Source organism: Gordionus sp. m RMFG-2023, chromosome 2, assembly GCF_954871325.1.
Source record: "Gordionus sp. m RMFG-2023 chromosome 2, tfGorSpeb1-WG-v2, whole genome shotgun sequence".
NCBI lineage: Eukaryota > Metazoa > Nematomorpha > Gordioida > Chordodea > Parachordodidae > Gordionus > Gordionus sp. m RMFG-2023.
In genome coordinates this window covers 41,688,628-41,710,379 of record NC_088776.1, presented here as the reverse complement: position 1 = coordinate 41,710,379, position 21,752 = coordinate 41,688,628, and the positions used below count along the sequence as shown (strand labels likewise).

Below are 21,752 nucleotides of genomic sequence, written 5' to 3'. Positions count from 1 at the left end.
GTGCAAGAAATTTAATATATTAAATTTAAACTAATGTTGTTAAAAGACTCGTTTTGAGCCAATTTTTAAAAACGGCTAACTCAATTTTTTATCTAGAATAATATTACTCAAGCCCTGAAGATTTTGTTTGTAGAAGGAACAAAGGTTTGGAGTTTTATTAGCGAAATCTCGAGGCTTAGGCCATATTTTTCTGGCTAAAATATTGAGTTAGCTGTTTTTAAAAATCGGCTCAAAACTAGTCGTTTAAGAACACTAATTTAAACAATAAACACCATAATCAACATTATATGGTGTTTATTGTTTAAATTTTTTTTGATTGTTTTAACAGTTTTGAACAAAGTCCCACTATTTAAAATATATTCAGGAATAACCATTTTCGCCCAATTTTCAAACTGTATAATTTTTTAAAGGTATAATATTATTTTTTAATTTATCTATTGGACATTTCCTAAGCTGATAAATTATCATTTATAAAAATATAGTGTTCTTTGGGTTTAACGTTTATTAAATTACAGATACAATTCTTAAAATTATAACATCAAGAGTTGTATTAACTTTTAAACAAAAATACGAAAACTTGAAAATATATAATCATTTACTATTGATACCATAAGATAAAATATTTATTATTTGATTTTATATCTCTAAAAACATTTGAAAATAAGCGGCCATAGGCGCTCACTGGTCATAATGTGTATGTTTATTACTTTTCCTTTTATATAAGTTAATTTATTAAATAGAATAATTTATTAAATAGAATAGTTCAATAAAGTAATTTTTGCTGGTACTTCTTTCTGCTCAAATCTGGAAAAATTTACGCTTTCGGATGTTTTATATAAATATGATTCTTAAATTATTATTCACAAAAACAAACTAAACATTTTTTATAAATGTACAAAGTGGCCATATTTGAATAGCCCTAAATTTCTTTATTCAGGGATGCCAACCCTCCTAAAAAATGGGTTCTAGGTTGGGTTCAGTGAAAAATCTCTGAAAGTGGTTCGGGTTGGGTTCGGAGGTCAGAAAAATAATGACTTATTAAAATTAATAAAAATACATTTTTAAAAAAAAATTTATTCTAATTAGTATTGCAATAAAAATATTATCATAATATATTCGTAACTATCAATTTGATAATCCACAAACAACAATATCCTAAAATATATATTATCATGATTTATAAAAATCTGCTTTGCTGAGTAAAATTTAAAAATTTTTACAAAAAATGGCCGACTTATAAATATAACAAAAATGATTCCAAGAAAAAATGATCAAAAATTTTTTTTTAAAATTAATATTTATTTTTTTTGAATAAAATAACAATTGTTTTAAATAGTAACTCGTTTTAAATAAGAAATCTTTTATAAATGAAAATCGTAAATTACATGTTTTTTATTTTTAACATATAATTTAAAATTAAAAAATGAAAGTTTAAAATAAAAAAAATAAAATTTATTTTTAAAAAAAGTTTGGACCCTGAACTTTAAATTTTAAAAAAGGGTTTGGGTTTGAATTTAGCAAAATTTTGAGGGTTTGGGTTCGGATTCTCATCCCTGATATTAACTATTTAATTGCTGAAGACACATCTACATATTAATTACAGCAACAGATTATGATAATAAATCTCAAATACAACATCAGATATATAAAATGACTTCTAAGTTAAAAAATAATTTTGATTCACATTCTAAAAAAAATATGAATGATTTTGATTATTTATTAAGCATTTTTCATAAAAATTAATTAATTTTAAAAAAAGTAAATACAAATGAAATTATAATTTATAATTAAAGTTATAGGAATAATTAATTATAATCAGGGATTCGAACCCAAACCCGGAGAAAACTCGGGTTTTGGGGAAAAAATTTGAACCCGAACCGAACCTGAACCCCGTTTATAAAATTTTCAAAACCCCGAACCGAACTCGTGAATTTTATTTGAATCCGGGTTCCATCGGGTCCAGCATATTGTTTAAAGTCATTTATTTCAGATATTTGTGTAAATACAAATATTTGTAATTTAATTGAGATTTTATAATATTTTCAAATTTCCAATTAAGTGAAGTGTTTATAAATTTTAAACAACTTAATGCTATACACCATTTTTAAGACTTATTTAATTGATTCTCAAAGATTCTTATTGGAGTGTTAATAAATTTTAAACAATTAAATTCATTTACGCCATTTATTTTTAATTTTTAGCTTATTCTCAATGATTATTAAGAGGAAAATGGAAGTGAACAAGTCAAAGTATAAATTATTATATTGGATATTGTTAATTTAAGGAAATATGTCATTAAATTTTTAAAATTGATACATGACTATGCTTGGTATTTTTAACTATATTTTGCCTATAAAAAAAAAAATATGTTTTTTATGCCAAATTTATGTCTAGTCTTTTATGATTTAAATATAGAATTTTTTTTTATCAATTCAAAAATTCTTATACCCGAGCTGAACCCTGAACCAAACTCGGGTTCAAAAATATTTCCCTAAACCGAACCCAGTTATTTTTATTTTACCTTAAACCGAACCCGAATTCGGGCAAAAATTTTGCCGGGTTCACATCCCTGATTATAATTACTAATTCCTGTTTTTAAAGTGGAATTAATTACAGAAGCTAATTTTTTAATAAGGAATTTAATGAATTAATTAAATATGTAATTGCTATCCAACCATGATTTATATTAGTGATCTTCATCGGGCCTAATTTTTCAAACCCGGCCCGACCCGAAATTTTTTTAAAAAAAATTTACCGGCCCGGCCCGAATTTATTTAAATATAGATTAATTTTTATAATTACTCAAAATAAAGGACATATGTTATATGTCGTTTAGTTTCAATAAATAAAATCAAATATTTTTATATCAAAAACTTTTGAATTTCCTTACTAAAACCAGTACAAATATAGTAAAAAAAATTTTTTTAATTAAAAATGTTCCTCCGCCCACCCTAAAGTAATTAAATTTTTACTGTAGTTCTAGGGTAAAGGCTCTTTTTTGCCATTACTCCCTTTTAAAAAAGCCTATAGAGGTTTAAGTAACATTTTTCGAAATGTTGCGCCTACAAGTACGCGGCTTGCCCACAAACGTGTGGAGGGCTCCTCATATTTTTACTTTATACCCAAATTAAATTAGTTCCAATAAGATGGAAATAAGGAAAACCTAGCTTAGCTCTGTTGAACTTTCAACACTAGAGGGCAAAAGCGTTATATATCACGTATCACGTAATATAAAATTGAGAAATTTAGATATATTTAAAAAAAATTCCAAAGTCCGACCCGACCCGGCCCGAATTTTTTTAAAAAATATTAGGCCCGGCCAGAAGATGATTTTAAAAAATATTAGGCCCGGCCCGGCCCGAACCCGATTATTGACTTTGCAGATCTCTAATTTATATACTGTATTCATTCTAGTAATAATTCAGAATTCTTAACATTATATCAAAGTTGAGGCTTAAAGTTTTTAAGAAATTATACTCGAGTATTATTCATTCAAATTAATATTCGTGTGAGCCAATTGAATATTAGATAATATTATTCGATTTTTAAAATCAGTTAACTATATGCCTGAAATAAATACTTATAAAAATTTCTATTTTAATTTTATAAAAAAGTATTTGATGATATTAAATTAATGGCTTTGTTATTATGCAACAGTTACTTTTGGTCTCTATATTTTTATTAAGAAAATCGATTTTATTAATATTCTGGTCACAAATATTTTACCTCTTAAAAAAACATACCTCCCAAATTTCATTTTTAGGACATCATCGGTCTTTGTTAATATCCTTTACTCCTAAAATTTGAACTAAAGTTCAAATTCTTTTCGAAAATATCAATTTAGCCATTTCAGAAAAACATTTACTCTAGCCTCGTTTCCCCAAAGTTGAAAGGTCTTGAGGTTATTTCTTTTTCAGGCTTTCGTCCAAAATATCGTAATCCAATAAATCTTATTCGTCATCAACATGAACTGAGTCCCCCACCCACTTAACATGTCGTTTTCCTCATTTCCTTCCCAAAAACTATGTCGTATTCCCTAATAATTTGATTTGGTCTATGGGATGCAGCTGCTCTTCAACTACTTAATTTAAAAAAGGGGCCATGAATTACTTGATTCTTTTCTCATAAGTTTGCTTGGTCTCAGAAAAATAATTCCAAAATCGTCATCGCCTGCCTGTAGACTATATTATGGTTTCAGCCTATCATATTAACAATTGCAATATGGTAGTCGATAGGCCATCACGGTCTAGCCTGCCTAAAAGTCTTTGACCGTCATAATTCTTCATGATAGAGTGAACATAATTTAAAATCCATCGTTTCTCAGCTCCCGAATTGCCCTAAACTCCTCAACTTTTCCATCATCGATCATAAAAGGCCCGATGGAAAAATCATAACTTTGGATTTTTTTCCCATCTAAATATTTTTATTCCATCTAAATATTTTTATCCCAAATTTTAATATCGACCCTGTTCTTCAACAAGAAAACAACAAAATCAATAAATATTTTGATCTGCCACACATTATTTTTTTATTCCGTATATATCCAGCATCCTAGCCCACTTTTGCTTGAAGAGTTTGGGTCTTCTTCGTCCTTTATTTTTAAAAGTTAGGCTCTTTACAAGATCCCAGAGCTTTATCACTTAAACCAGAGTCCAAATTGGAGTACTCAAGAAAGTTTCATCTGTCATTTTAATATTTTTTTAAAAAATTTTTTATATTCCATCCTCCATTTACAATTCACCTTTTTTATTTATTTTTTAAATGTTTCATATAGTTTTTATTCAAAATATTTTATTTATACATTAGTGATAACGAATTTTTAAAAAAACTTATAAACAATCTTTCATCAATATAATTAAAACCTAAAGTAACAATTAATTAGAAGAGCTGTAAATATTTCCAAAAAAATCGAACGCGTTCGTTCATTGACAAAAATCGAACACGTAATTTACTCATTTAACATATATATAGAATAATTTAAAATTAAAATCGGCTCTTCCCTTGTCTTAAAATGTTATTAAATGTATATGCAATTTATGGGTGTGGGATGTGTTCTTTTTCCAACCACAGACATTTAAGTAATAGTCCTAGCATTATTATGCGTTCAGGTACATGCGACTTGCCCACAAACCCCCTCATATTATAAATTCCCCCATTTTAGAATTGTCCAATTAGATGAAAATGAGGATTATATAGAGTAGCTCTGTTGAATCTTCAATATTAGAGGGCAATTGCGCCTCATAAATCTCAAGACAACATTTACGAATTTAATTTAATACAACATACGAGTTTTATTTATAGAATTAAAAATAAAATAGATTATTTTTAGATTTTATAATGTCTATTATAGATCTAGAAGATAATAAGCATACATTTATTGGAGTGATAGATATACGGATTCCTCAGCTCCGATAATAATGTTAATTAACATTTCTTAATATAGATTTCCTTCAGTGTATGAAGACAGTAACATATTAGTAGCAGTAATTCACCCAACATGTAAGCATAATTGGCCTTTTATTAATCTGCCTCAAAATCTCATAGTAAAAAAGGTTCATTAACGATTTGGAAAACTTGCAGGAACAACCTCATTATTAAAATGATCTTATGGATGAAATTGATTCTTTCTAAGGAAAAATCTTAGCAAAATACGTTTTCTGAATAAATTTTTTTTATTAATTGATGATTCAATTTATATTTTTAATATACTTATGTAAATTCTAAAAAAATACTTTATGAATATAAGACACCTTTCCATCGAGCGCTCCTGTGGAACGCTTGCATAGTAAAGCTAAACATATACTTAAGGAAAAAAGTGGATGAGGCTTTAGAGACATGCACGCCTCGCCCTAAGTCCGGCCCGGATACACAGGCAGGGTTATATTTTAATTTTTTTTAAATATAACCCGGCCGAGCCTAAAATTTTTTTTTTAAATAGTCGGGCCGGGCCTAAATAAAATTTAAAAAATGGGCAGTATATTTTAAAATGAAATATTTTATATCGCCTTTAATTATAAAAATTAAAAATAAATAGAATATATTTTTAACCGAGGTCGAAAAAATATTTTTTTAAAAAAATCCGAGTCGAGCCGAACAAATGGTATCTCTGCAGGTCTCTGAAATATATTATTATTGCTATATTATTCAATTACAATAAATCTATATTTAATTTATATTAATAATAGTTAATTTTGCATAGAGCATAAATTTTCTTCGGAAATTTATAAAATAAGAAAATGATCGATCGTGATCCTTATTTTTTTTTTAATAAAATTGATCTTGGATTTCGATGCTTTTTTGAAAAGATCGTGATTGGGATTCGATCCTTTTAAAAGGATCGATTAGCAAGCCTGTTGTTTTGTCTTTTTATTAATATTAAAGTACTTTATGTTAAAAATAGTGCTGTAAACATTTCTAAAAAAAATCGAACGCGTTCATGTTTACTTTCAAAAAAAATGAAAACGCATTCACCTCGTTCAAAATTTTATGATAAATTTTTTAAAATTTGATTTAATATAAATAAATGTCATATATTTTTAACACAATATATTAGCTATGTTAAAAAAATAATATATTTTTTGATAATATAATTATAAATACAATATAATATAATATAGCGAATAAAAAGGAATCTTAGAAAAAAACCCCCGGAAAAAAACCCCGAAATTTTTTTTCGAATTTACTTAAGATCTAATAATATCTCGGTATATTTTTATTTGGATTTAATAAGGTATAGACAAATTAGTATTTTAGAAAAATTTACTATAAAAATATAATTTAATAATAAATTATATACATAATAATGATTTATAAATAAAATAATCAGATCTTATTGCAAATTTTGTCAAATTTAGTCTACTTAATATAGTAATTAAGGATGGATATTGTATTTATTAATATAGCAAAAAAATTTACGTAAATAAGTAATACATGGGTTATTTTACTGGGATAATTTTTTTCCCAGTACCAATTTGAACATCAGCATTTTTTCTTGTTTAAGCACTGCGATTGATTTTGTTTTCGGTGTCCAACTACCTACACGCCATCGTTCAAGTTTGGTTTCATCGGCAGCCACCTCGCATTTTATTAATCAATATCCAGATTGATGGGTGTTTATTCCCAACCAGATTAGAAAAACGATGATTCGAACCTTCGCATTGATTATTTATGAATAATTCGTTGGATAGAGTGCTCTGATTCACGTTCCAAGTTTCTGGAGGGAATCGAGGCCCAATTCGACCTGTTTGGGATTGAGAATTGCTTCTTGTGACCTCCCTTGATACTCCATTGATGTAAATTTTATCGAAATATTCAAGAATATCCTTACCATTGCATTGCCCATATCACATAAAGGAACAAATGCTAAGCCGTCCATCATGTCACAAAAGAAGCTTAAGGTTTCATCGGTTCGGTTCTGTATTGGCTTTCCAGACCTAACTTTTGAATTTTTCTATGGGTACTTTGACACAAATGGTAAAAGCATCCTCTGATTATGATGTGATATACCAATGACAGTTTTAACCACGCTCATAGCAGACTTTTCGAAATCCAAGTATATATATAATGGATCAGGAAATAAATCCCGTTCTTGACATTTAGACATTATTACTTCGAAAATTTTTTCGTAAGTATTTTGGAGTTTAGTAGCTGTTAATGATTGTGGCATTCGCTTATAAAATTATTTATCAATATTAATTATTGCTAGGTTAAACTAAAAAAATTAAGTGAAAATTGAGAAGTAAAAAATTGAGAAAAGATTAGAAAAATAAAGATTAACAATACTTAAAGCAAAAATGGCAAGAAAATAATAAATTGAGAAAAAAATTTAAGAAAAATTGACAAGAAAAAAATTTTAAAAAATAACGATTTTATTTTTTTTTGAATTTTTTTCCATGGTTCCGGGGGTTTTTTTTCCATGGGGTTTTATTCCAGGGGTTTTTTTTCCTATTACCAATAAAAAGATATTTTTATTTATAAAAAATTTTTCTTATTAATTTTTAATAACAATTGTATTTCAAAATTTTCATATGATAGACAGGAACACTTGACAGTTAATAAGGCATTAGCTATACTAAAAACGCGCTCTACAGGGGCAGATGAGGGGTTTGCGGAATTATACTTAATAAACAACTTTTAACATGAGGAATTTATTAAAAACATTTATTCTCTTGTCCTTTGCTTTAAAAAATTGGGATAAGTTATCCTCCTCCAATCCATCCTTTACTTCCTCATCAAAAAAAGATATCTCAAAATTAACAGTTCTTGCATTATCATTTCTAGGGTTTTCAATGTATTTTTTCAATAACGCTCTAAGTTTATATGAAAAGGAAAAACGTTGATTGTAAAATATAAGACTTTTTTCTTAAAAAATTCGAATTGATATTAAATTTTTCAAATATAAAACTAAAGGGTGTTTTTAAAATTAAACGAACGTTAAATTCAAACGCGTTCGTCATAAAAAAGGAACGCGTTCAAGTTCAAAGTTTGTCAAAAATAAAAGGAACGCCCTTCATCATATTTTTTCAAAAAAAAAACTTCATTCATGAACGCTTTCAAAATGAATGCGTTCGTTTACAACTAATTAATTAATTATTTTTGTATATATATTTTTAGCTTCTAGATCCGCTATGTCGGGATAATTTATTTAATTTTGCATCAATATAACATTCTTCTTTTTTAAAAAAACACGGAAAAAGATGATTTTCTGCTGAAAAGATATAGTATTAATGATCAAATTAAATTGTTTTAAATATAATTCCGCGACAATAAACTTATGATATCGACAGAAAGTTTTTTATAATATCATAATGAGCTTATTGTATCGACAAAATGACGTTTTTTATAATATTTGCCATATCTTTTCCCCGTGTATTGGCAACATGTAATACAAATTCATGGGATATGTTATCTTTTTCAAAATCTTCATAATTTTCGAAATCGATAGTAGTGGCAATTAAACTCATAGCGCATACTTTAATTCCGCAATGCCTAGCTGCGATGACTTCTGGAATTGTACTCATTCCTATATTTATTTAAAAAAATTAAAGGTTTTGAAGTATCTAAATATATACACCTTAAAGCATGATTTTCTAAAATATTTATGTTAACCCTAATAATTGAGCCATATATACAGGTAATAAACTGTATAACCTACAGCGTCTCCTCCTACACGGTAAATCATTTTGCTCTCTGCTTTAGTCTCATAACTTGGCCCTGTCAGCATATAGTATACTCCCTCCTGGTGACAAGATTTAAGATTTAGTTTCTCAAAGATCGAACCACACAAATGTCTTAGATCTTTGTCATAGGCATTATTTAAATCAGGAAACCGCGTACCCCAGCTTGAATATTGTCATAATTTATTTAATAATTTCAATATTATATTATATTTTTATTTTATAGATACAATATTATATATGTCATAACGGGATATAGAATCCATTGTGATTCAGAATCATGATTTCTAAATCATTTACTCAGGGTAATTTTTAAATTTAAAAAGTTTTCATTTGGCCGAAAATGCATTTCACATGTATAGAGTATTTATACTGTGGATTTCAAATAATACTGCCATGAAATTTAGGAGTGCCCTCAATTTATATTAATTTTTATTGGTTTTTTAAAATATAAATTAAAAAATTCACAAAGATTTATGGAAAAAATATTTTGAAAATTTATAGGGTAAGTACTCTATACATCCTGATGTTTTTGGTAAAGTACGATTTCAAAAATCGATCACCTTCATAGCAAATTATTTAAAATCGAGAGATCACGAATGCCCAAGCATTCCTTTCCTTATCCGAATACGACACATACAATAAAACAAGCATTCTACAAAAATTTGAATTTAAATCATTTTGTTAAATAAAAGCTCTTCTACACAAAATAAACTACATAACAAAAGCGGTTTAAAGATTGATTGATCATATCGAATGAGAGGAGAATGCTATTTCGTATCCATCTATTCCTATCAATCGATATACTACAAAAAACAGATTGTTGTAAATATTGTAGATAAAGTAAAATCATGGAAGACCTCTCTTCCAATCCCTAATTTGATACAATTTTTTTTAAATTTAAACATTCCTTTATTACCCTTCATTTACAGTTAGTACGAATTCGCGCCACAAATTCGCACTATCTATGAATGCAGGGTTACAAAAATATAATTCTACTTGGGATCATTTATTCCTATCAATGGATTGTTTCCGGTAGTATTAATGTGATCCTTGATTACCATGATATCCCCTGATTTGAAAGATGGATTGACTCCTCCTGATAAATTTGTTATAAAAATTGTTTCGACCCCTAATAATTTCATTATTCGGACTGGCATTATCACCTGCGTGTAAATATATGTAACATACCGAATATATCAAATGTTATAATGTACATTGCAATTGTTAAATTTAGTACTACTCAATTTACAAGTGAAATGGATAATAATGAGCGAAAGAAAAAATCTTGTTTTGGAGGCAAAGAGAGGGAATTTCTAAAATATTTTATATTTCATCTACCATTTTTGGCAAGAAAAATTGATACCCACCCAAATGGAGGAAAAAAATTTTTTCTCTCTTGTCCACTCACCCTATCAAGTAATTTAAAATTGAGATATAAATCATTAAATCCTGTTTATATAATAAATTGTATTTAATTTAGATAATTTCGATATAAATTCTAAACAGTTTTAGATATACTATTTTATCGCACTAATTTACAACGTACTAACCTTCCACAGAGGATGACCTTCATAAAAATGGTAGCGTCCTTGAAAACATATAACCTTTTGATTTTCGATATCACCTATAGTTATGAAATTGCAATGCCCTTCCACTATAAATTATAATTTAGTTAAATATATTTTAGTATATGCGTATTCATAGGCGTAGCGGGGCGGAAGGGGGGGGGGTAAGGGGGAAAGAAGAAATTTCCCCTCTGAAATTTGCCTGTTCTCGTTATAAGCTAATAAAAGTTTTTTCCCCGTACACATCTCCCTCCCAAAAAAAATCTACAATATATCACTATAAACAATAATTCTAATGAAAAATAAGTAAAAGTTAACAATTTTTTAAAATAACGACTATAATTCAAAATATTTCGAAAAAAAATAAACCTAATGACCTCCAATAAAATGGGGAAACATCACACCTAATTGTGTCACCCCCTCCCTCCCCCCTAGTAAAATCATGGCTACACCTAAGTGCGTGTTTGGCCTATTCAAAAACGAATCGAATATTTGATCGTTTCGAATAATTTGTGATTCAAATAAAACAAATAATAATGAATAATTATTTGTAGTCGAATCGAATTATTTTGATAATTTAGTCGAATATTTGAATAATTTGATCGAATATTTAAATTATTCGGAATAATAAATATGTTTTTATAATAAAGTCATTTTATTTCTTTTGATAACCTATAAATATAATGAGTGATGTGAATAACAAAGTATACATAACTGCTTGTGAAATGCTTTTCTTAGTTGAAACTTATTTGCTGTCATGGATCTCATGTCTTACAAACAAAGAAGAATCAATAAGAAAAACTTTCTACCTAAAAAATTGGTTTGGCATTATAAATAAAATTAATTTGCATTTTAATTTCACTAATAACTTGATCGCATGTTATCTATATTCAGACTATTATAATAATTTCTCTGTTACTTAGATAATATGCGATAAGATATATTAGAAATCTGTAAATATTTCATAATATTTTTAAAAAAGGAATTATTCGAATAGATTACAAATAGTGTACTTTATTATTCTTACTAATCTAGTGTTGTTAAAAGGCTCTATCCCATTTTTAAAAATGAATTCAATATTTTAGCCAAAAAAATATTGCTCAAGCCTCAAGATTTCGCTAATAGATGTACAAATCTTTTTTCCATCTATGAGTAAAATTATAAGGCTTGCATAATATTTTTAGAGGTAAAATATTGAGTTAGCCGTTTTTAAAGATCAGCTCAAATCGAACCGTTTAACAACACTACACTAATAGAATAATTTACTATTCGATTCGTATTCGTTCAAAATAGGCTTAGTGCGTATTCAATAAATTAATCAGTATCTATCTTACCTTTATATATAGTAAATATAATATAGTATAATTTGATTAGACTAAATATGAACAGTTTCAGTTTACACTTCCGAAAAAAAAGGAATAGAAAAGATAAAATAAAAAAGTCCTTCGCTAATTCTTAGCCGTGATAAAAAAAAAATTCAGCCTAAAACAAATAAATATATTTTATACATGCTGAGTTTTCTCCTCTATAGCAATTGTTTCAAATTCCTTTATTTTTCATAATAATTATTAAATGAACAGCTAACCTTGACTCAGAGGCAAATCTGGAATGTCGGAATAAGGTATTGCTATACTATTCTGAATTATGTCGGAGAGGTGATGCAACCCAGAACCGCAAATTATCCCATATCTAAGTTGATATTTGAAGCCTTTAGTTTCCATTTTCTGCCTAATTATATTGGCTGTATTTGTAGCTTTTGAAAGGATCAAAACCTTTTCCTTTTCCAAATCGTGTTCCGCATCCATAATATAGGGGATTTAACGGCTTAATTGAAGTAAGGAAAGATTAGTTTATTAGATTCATATTTTTAAATAATAATCATTTTAATAAAATATGATTAATAAATTTCGATTTTTTAATTTATAAAGTTTATAACAAAACTATTTACTTAAATTGCTGTGATTTGACTACCCAAAATATATATAACAAACTTATAATAACTTATAAAGTATGTCAGTTATGAATAAAAATATTTAAAATAAAATTGTTAATTATGAGATGTTTGTTTTCGGTATTGGTATGATTAATTTCACAATGATTATGAATGAAATATGATCGAATTTTCCATAAATTTAACCTCAACCTCATTATGAGATGTATAATAATATATTTTGATGTATTGTATAAAGACTATATCACTTACTGAATAAATAGTAATTCAAATAATTTAATGTGAAATTTTTAATTCTCTAGAAATATAAATATATCAACAATGATCAATACAAAACAATTTAAAAATTTAATTTATATATAAAAATATTTATAACTTTATTTAGCTAATTATTTATATAATACAATATAATTAATATTTGTATATATATTTATATACATATAAAAAAATAAATAAATATAGTATTGGAGGATATGTTTGTGACGGTGTTAAAAAAAAAATAAAAAAAAATATATTGAGGTTAGGAAGGATAATCTTGTGGGGAGAGACTGCTTATGAAGCTAATATAATTAGCCTTGTGTATTGCGATGGAGAGCCTTTGCCTTAAGAAGAAGCCCTCGCGGGGTTCACCGGTTAGTTGACGAATGTGGGAGCCGAGTTCCTTGAAAAAGGATAAGGCATATTTCCCAAAAGTAGTAAGGGTAGTGGAAATAATAATAAAATTTTTCATGTGGCAAAAATTATTTACAATATTATATATAAGAATTTTGGCTCTAAACATTTAACGGAAATTTGATATATTATTATTTATAATTATAATAACCAAAAAATTACAACAAAAATGAATAATATTGAGAAATAGGAATCTACATGAGTACTAAGATACCTTTCTTCAATCGAATTAGAATAATATTTTTTAAAATACAAACTAATTTTTTTTTATCATTTTCCTCATTAATTTTAAAGTAAATGAATTTTAATGATTCATTTCAAATAGGATTTAACCATTTTCTTTTCAAAAGGATTTAACCAGTTCCTTATTATACTTTTTTAAAAAAAAGAAGATATTGTAAATAATAAAATCGAAAAATATAATGTTGATTTATAGTTTGCTACAAATTAGTTTAAATTTTATTCATATTGGAAAGAATATTTTTGAAGTGAGGTAAAAAAAACGATAACATTAAATTTAAATTTTTAAAAGAACTATTTATTAATATTATTTTTCCCTTTCGCCTAATTCAAGCAGCAGGAATCTTTTAGAAAGGTCCGAGAAGTGTTATTCTCAGTTTGTCCAAAAATGAATATTCCGATTTCTTAAATCGTAGGTTTATTTTTATCATTTTGATATAGGTCGTCGTTATAATTTGGTTATTTATATGATTTACGATTTTATTTTATTTATAATTAACTATGATATTTTTTTAACCCTTGAGTGGTATATAATTTATGGGTGTGGGTTTTGTTCTTCGCTCAACCCTTTTCTAATCAGCTCACAGGTGTTTAAGTAATAGTCCTAGGGCTATCATGCGTACAAGTACGCTTGCCCACAAACGTTTAGAAGACCCCTCATATTATAAATTCCCCCATTTTAGAATTGTCCAATTAGATGAAAATGAGGAATAACTAGAGTAGCTCTGTTGAATCTTCAATATTAGAGGGCAATTACGCCTCATAAATCTCAAGACAACATTTACGAATTTAATTTAATACAACATACAAGTTTATTTATTGAATTAAAAATAAAATAGAAGATAATAAACATACATTTATTGGAGTGACAAATATACCTATTCCTCAGCTCCGTATAATAATGTTAGTTAACATTTCTTAATATAGAAATGGTACCTCTGCAGGTCTCTGTTTTATGTAAAAAATATCAAATCAAATATGAATAAATTTAATATAACAATTAATACAAATATTTAATCTAGAAGTAAAATTCTTTTTTTTTAGTAAACATTTCGTTTCATAGTATATTGAAAAAAAAACAACTAAAGTACCTCCTTTAGAAAAGTAATGCAAATTAAAATATACACAAAGGTTTGGCAAATTATTATATAATTGAATAGTAAGGTAAACTTAAATATTGATCTATTAATGAGCCTGTTGTTTTGTTTTTTTTATTGAATATTAAAGTATTTTTCGATATGAATAAATTTAATATAATATAATACAAATATTTAATTTAAAAGTAATTGCCAAATAAAAAAAACAATCCTAGCAAAATACAGTGTTGTGATGATTTAATGAAACATATTGTCGATTAAATTAAAACCCATCCATTAATCCAAAGTTAAAAGACCGATCAATTATATAAATTTTTTACCGGTGGTTTTTATTATTTTTTTTATTATGACGTTGCATTTTTGTTAAATCATTTCAGCAGTTTGTTCATTTTAAGGAGTGTTTAAATTCTTTTACCACTAAATCCACACGGAAACTCTACATATGTAAAACCTTCAGTTCATCTTTCATAAAATATTTGTTTGCAATTTTTGTACTATTCCTTTAACAAACTATTCATTTTTTGTAATTTTTGCAAACATTTTTGATCTCAATTAAAATATTACCAGCATTATTTTGAGCATCTTACATTTACACCCTGTCTGTGTATCTCTGCATTGAAATTTAGATATTGATTGGTTTTATTTTATCTCGATTATTCTTTTCTAAGTAATTTATGGAATATCGTTATTTAATTTCTTATTTCGTGAAAACCACTATTGTAGCATTCTGTTTAGCAATATTGAATTTACAATTATCTGCCTACGTCTTTAACTTTTTAAAGTATCTAGTTTTTATCATTTATTGCTCTTAGAACTTTGTCGTTAAATCGCCAACTTTGTTTGAGTCTAACTCTCCCTTATTGATTCTCAACTTCTCGAACTAGTCTAGATTTCTTTATTGCCTCTAACTCTTTGTTGGTATCGATTGTCTCATTGGTTTACTTGCAAGCGTCGTTATGAAATTTTGCTTAGCAGTACATATGTGGGAAAATTTATAGAATACAAATAAAATAGTAAAAATAAATTAACTACTAATTCTTTATTAATTAATATAAATTGTAATTACATAATAATAATTAAAATAAAAAAACAAAATAATAAAAGAAAAATTAAAAGATTAAAAATTATGTTCGAAAATTATTAATATTTAACAAGAAAAATATTCTCGATTATATATATTTTTCTATAATATTCATTTACAAAATGTTTAAAAAACAAACTGAAATAATCTTGAACTTTATTTAATCTGAATAATAAATCTTTTTTATTCACTTTTCTTTAACTCATTTGAATATTACAACACCCTTCCACTTAGCTTAGACCCCACATTCTGCGAAAGACCAATAGTCGTGCATGTATTCGATTACTTCTTCTTACCGGTAGATTCTGTTTCTTGCCTTCGTCTGGTATTGATTGCATGCTTTTAAACGATTCACGATTGCTAGTCAATGATTATCGATACCCCATCTTAAATTCTCCTGTTAAATTATTTTAATCTTTTGCTTGTTTCTAACGTTCTTCTCTTGTAACTAATGATAAGTGCTTTATCTCGGTCAACGATAGGCGATGCTTGATCTGCGATTAACGATTGTTTTCACGAATTCTTGTTTCTAAGATCATCGATTTTGTATCCTATACTAAAGTTTTGATAAGCAATTGGCGATAATTTATCAACGATTAACGATTGCATCCTGGTCTTGACCACTTGTTCTACCTAGTCGCTTGTCAAGATATCCAATTTGCCTTGAGATCACTTATACGATAATAATTTCTTGTATCTTTTGATCCAAAATAAAAATCCGATCTCTAATTGAGCTCGATTGTGGCATATATTTTCTAATGACGAAAGCCGTTTCTCTTTATGAAGATTTTGGTTAATCAACAACCTGATATTTTGCTAAATATTATCAACTTAAATAACAGTTAAACGTATATCTTTAATAAAAATTTATAACGAATTTCTTTTAGCTACATCGATCAATCTCTTGTGACGAATTCCTTTTAACTAAACGACTAATTCTATTCTTTTTCGAATTACGGCCATTGATATTTATACCATTGTTTTATTGCTCTCATTCTTTATCTTAGAGTCGGTCATTTCATATATCCCCTTCCCCCTTTATTTAGTTCAGAGTTAATTAGACTGATTTGTGGTAATTGCCCTGGCCCACTCTCCAACCATTGTCAAATAAAGAAAAGTTAATTAAACTGAATATGCCCATAGAACATAATGTTTCGGTAACAAATGTTGTAGTTGAGAATTAACGAGAATACAAATAAATAGTATAAATAAATTAACTACTGATACTTTATTAATTAATATAAATTGTAATTACATAATCATAACTAAAATATAAAAATTAAAATTATATAAAAAAATTAAAAGATTAAAAATTATGTTAGCAAATTCATAATAATTATTATTTTCAAGTAAAATATCCTCGATTATATAGACTTTTCTATAATACTCATTTACATAACGTTTAAAAAACAAACTGAAATAATCTTGAACTTTATTTAATCTGAATAATAAATCTTTTTTATTCATTATTCTTTAACTCATTTGAATATTACAACAGCACATTTCTCGTTTAATTTCTAAACTTTTAATCTTTATATATACTTCCGCGGATTTTATTTTGACCCCTTTACCATTCCTCCATGCAACTAAGATACCAAGCCATGTTTGGAAACATATTCCTTTGGGATCACTTTCACGTTTTTAACTCAGCATGTTTAATATTTTACCATCAGAATGTAGTCAATCGTGCCATAGCGGTGGTACCTTACCAGCTTTTCTCTTTATTTTTAAACATCGTGTTGCACACATGATACACAAATATTTAAATTTCCTGTTTTTCTTCGACCTCAACTTTATTACAATTAATTATAATAAAATAAGAACTTACTCAAAATTCCTAAATAAATCTTTTTCTTAAAATAATAATCACAAAACGCTTTTTTAATTTCTTAATAAATATTAATCAAAATTATTCAAAATAAAAATATATTTTTTATTTCATTTCCAAAATCACAATTCTCTCGAATAAAATTTTTTATCCGTATATATTTTTATTTATTCTAATATTTTGTTTATCTCCGACCAATCAACAATAAGCAATATTATTGATTGACGGTTGTTAAAATATTGTAAAAATTATGCATAGTGTAACATGCCACTCCTTTATGGGCACGAGGCATTCACCCAAAAAATTTTTTAAATATAATATCTATTAAATATTTAAACAATAGAAATAGATTACAAAATATTTTACATAATTGCTAAGATAATTTTCCCCCATCATATCTATGTTCATGATGGTACTGATAATATGAGAGTACTTACTATGGCATTTTCCTTCGCCGTCAATGAAATATTCGCCAAGCTATCATCAATAATGTCAAATGAAAAGGTCAATGATCATAGTATATTATGACGTATTCGTTGGCTTGTTCACTGAATTATCGATTGGTTATTCATTCACAGCTTGAGAGAACGGTCATATTGTTCCATCATATGTCACTCAGATTGACAATTGTAATACACAAACTATTTTTTTTAACTATTGACGATTTATTTCCGGAATTACTGAATTTTCATGTTAGCATTATTTGGGATCAGGTTGCATAATATTAATTAAAATTAATCAAATGGAATTAGGGTTGCAGCATGGTAGCATACTAATAAATTTGATGCACAAAGACTTGGGGAAAATTTTTTCTTTCCACTTGACAGCCATTTCGCATTATTTTAACAAAATATTGTACATTGTTTTGTTAAACAGTCAATTTAAAATTGCATATGGTCAAGCATCTAATTATAAAAAATTACCATACCCAATCTAATTTTTTTTAATAAAAAATATTGGATCAGCATGTTTCTTAAATCTTTGATGGCTTTAGATTATAAAATATTAAAAAGTGGTGCCTTCTAACTTCTAAGAAGACTTTACCAAAACTCTTGAAGTACTTAAAAAAATCAAAATTAGTTTTACTTTACACACAAATACTTGTTGAGTACTGAAATTTTTAAAATGACTGAGATCTTCATAGTCCCATCTTTCCTTTGATGAAAGATAAATTTCTTTTTTTTAAATCATGTTTTTGATAATTTTATATTTTATAAAAGTACTATAAATGTGTTAAATTCCAATCAAAATTTTTTTGTTGTACAACCACATAATTGCATATAGTATCTTAAAACTGAATTTTTTTTATCAACACTATTTTTTAATTTACAGTGTTCAACAAAAATGTCACATGGTAAAGCTATTTATAATGTCCAACACAATCAATATCTTTACCCATACCAGGTCACATTGAGAAGATACAAACAATTTTTTTATAATTCAAATATTATTATATGTAATATATTTCTTTGTAATTTTTCCAATCCAGGCCACCATACATATTCACAAGCCCAAGATTTTATTTTATCCCGACCCTGATGTCCGGCATGATAAATCTACAATTTTACTTGTAATTTAAAAGGAATTACGGCCCTATTTCCTTGTACAATACAATCATTCACTACGGACAATTCTTTTTCAATTTTTTTATAAATTTTACAATTATTTTTCCACGGTTTTTTTCTCATTAAGAATAATTTTATATGACTCAATTCTTTACCTATTAAAAGTATTGAATTTAAGGTCTTCCTAATTTGTAGGACCACCTTTTAACATAGCGAAAGAGAACAAACTAATGATTTCTCCTTCTCCATTACTTTCTTTCTATTTAAATCGAGATCTTCTTCACTCAATCCCAACCTGGATAAAATATCAGGTAAACAATTTTCTTTACCTCGACGATATCGCAATTCCAAATTAATATCGCGTCAATACTGCAAAACATTTTCCGCGAAATTCATTATAGCCAATGCATAACCGCGAATGTTGAATGCAGCGAAAAGATATTATAGCGAATGGCGAATGCATCATAGCGAAAAGTATCGCGAATGTATTGCAGCTAATGTATTACCGCGAATGAATTGTCACGAATGCATCATATCGAATGTATTAGAGCGAAGATATTACCGCCAAAGCTTTATCGCTAATGTATCATAGCAAATGTATTCGCGCTAGTGTTGTAAAGGAACACGTTCAAAATGAACGCGTTCGTGAACGAAGTTCGTTTTTTTGAAAAAAATGATGAACGGTATTCCTTTTATTTTTGACGAACTTTGAACGTGAACGTGAACGTGTTTTTTTTATGACGAACGCGTTCGAATTTAACGTTAATTTTAAAAATATTTTTATTTAATTGAAAAATTTAATATTTCCGAATTTTTTTAAAAAATGTTTTATTTATAATTTTTAATCGGCTGTGTATTTCCTTTTCACATTTCAATTTTTTTAACACATAGTTTATTAATTTGAATATTATTGTTTATATTTTAATTTAATAGATTAGCATAAGCATGGATATTATTATTTAATCCTCATCATCTGATTCTGAAAATCCAAAATCAGATGAATTATCATTACCATAGCCAAATATGACAAATGTTCTTTCTTTCTTTCTTTCTTTTTTTCTTTCTCATTAACATCCTATATTGAAGGAACTAATCCAATGCTCACCAAGTGTAAAATGTGGCCAAAAATTATTATATTGTCAAAATCTTCAGGTTCCCATTTAAAACGACATTTAATATTAATTATTTGATGTTATATGATAAAACTAAGTTAAATCACTAAATTTAAAAAAATAATGCATTTGTAATATTTGACTCCAACAATAACGATAGTTATTTTAAAATTAAAAAAATTAGTGGCCTCAAATATGGTCAACCATTGATAGACGCCATATTAAATGGGATTAATAAAAGGTATTAAACCTATCACTCTTAATTAATTACATATATTTTATTTTTTTAAAGATTTGAACATATATAAGGATCAATATGTTCTTTCTGCAATTATACATCCAGCATTTAAACTTCAATGGCCATGGATAAAACTTTCACAGAACGAACCTATTAAAAATAAACTTATAGCGTTATTGAAAAAATGCTTTGAACCCTAGAGAACTGTTAATTTCGAGATATTCTTTTTTTTGTCGAGAGTAGAGATTGGATTGGAGGAGGATAATTTATCTCAATTTTTTGCAAATAACAAAACAATATGTTTTAATTAATTCTCCACGTTAAAAAGCTGTTTATTAAATATAATACCGCAATCTCCTCATCTGCCTATATAGAGCGCGTTTTCAGTATAGCTAATGCAGTATTAACTGCCAAGTGTTCCTGTCTATCAGATAAATTGAAAACAATTGTTATTAAAATTTAATAAGAAAAATTTTTATAAATAAAAATATCTTTTTATTCGCTATATTATATTATATTATATTTATAATTATATTATCAAAATAAAACTATATTATTTTTTAACATGGCTAAAATATATTGTATTAAAAAATATAAGGTTATTTATATTAAATTAAATTTTAAAAATATTCATCATAAAAGTTTGAACGGTTTTATGAACGTGAACGCGTTCCTTTTTTTTGAACATGAACTTGAATGTGAACGCGTAAGATTCGTTGAACGCGAACGCGTTTGATTTTTTTAAAAATGTTTACAGCACTGATTCCCTCAAATGCATTCGAGCGAATACATTACCGCGAAATTTATCGCGAGTGCATTACAGCGGGGGTATTATCGCGAATGTATTATCGTGAAGGCAATATCTCGAATGCATTATCGCCAATGTATTATCTCGAATGCAATTTCGCGAATGTATTACAGAGAATGCATGATAGCGATTTCATTATCACGTATGCAATAGTGATTTATATTCGTCAAATGGTTGATATAATTAATAGAAGTATTAAAATTCTTTGCTACTTATCCACTTACTCTCTAATAAGGAGTTCATCATTAATATGTTTTTTTTAATATATCGAAAATCATAAATTTGTTACCATATGGAAGTTCCTCGATAATATTTTTCCACCGGATCTCTATTTCTCTGAGGAAATTATTTAGACTCACTAATTATATTTTAACTCATTTAGCAAGTTCAGACCTTTTCAAAAAACCAGAGAACCA

The 21,752-nt window shown here is 27.0% G+C and overlaps 1 protein-coding gene across 1 annotated transcript; it reads right to left on the bottom strand.

Moving 5' to 3' along the window:
• Positions 1-7,198: 7,198 nt before the first annotated feature.
• On the bottom strand, positions 7,199-12,549 carry LOC135924342 (purine nucleoside phosphorylase 1-like). Its single transcript, XM_065459400.1, has 7 exons — positions 12,330-12,549; positions 10,730-10,833; positions 10,176-10,342; positions 9,151-9,341; positions 8,889-9,022; positions 7,507-7,669; positions 7,199-7,437 (listed from the first exon to the last, which is right to left on the bottom strand). The coding sequence occupies exons 1-7, from the start codon at positions 12,547-12,549 to the stop codon at positions 7,199-7,201; spliced, it is 1,218 nt and encodes a 405-aa protein (XP_065315472.1).
• Positions 12,550-21,752: the final 9,203 nt, after the last annotated feature.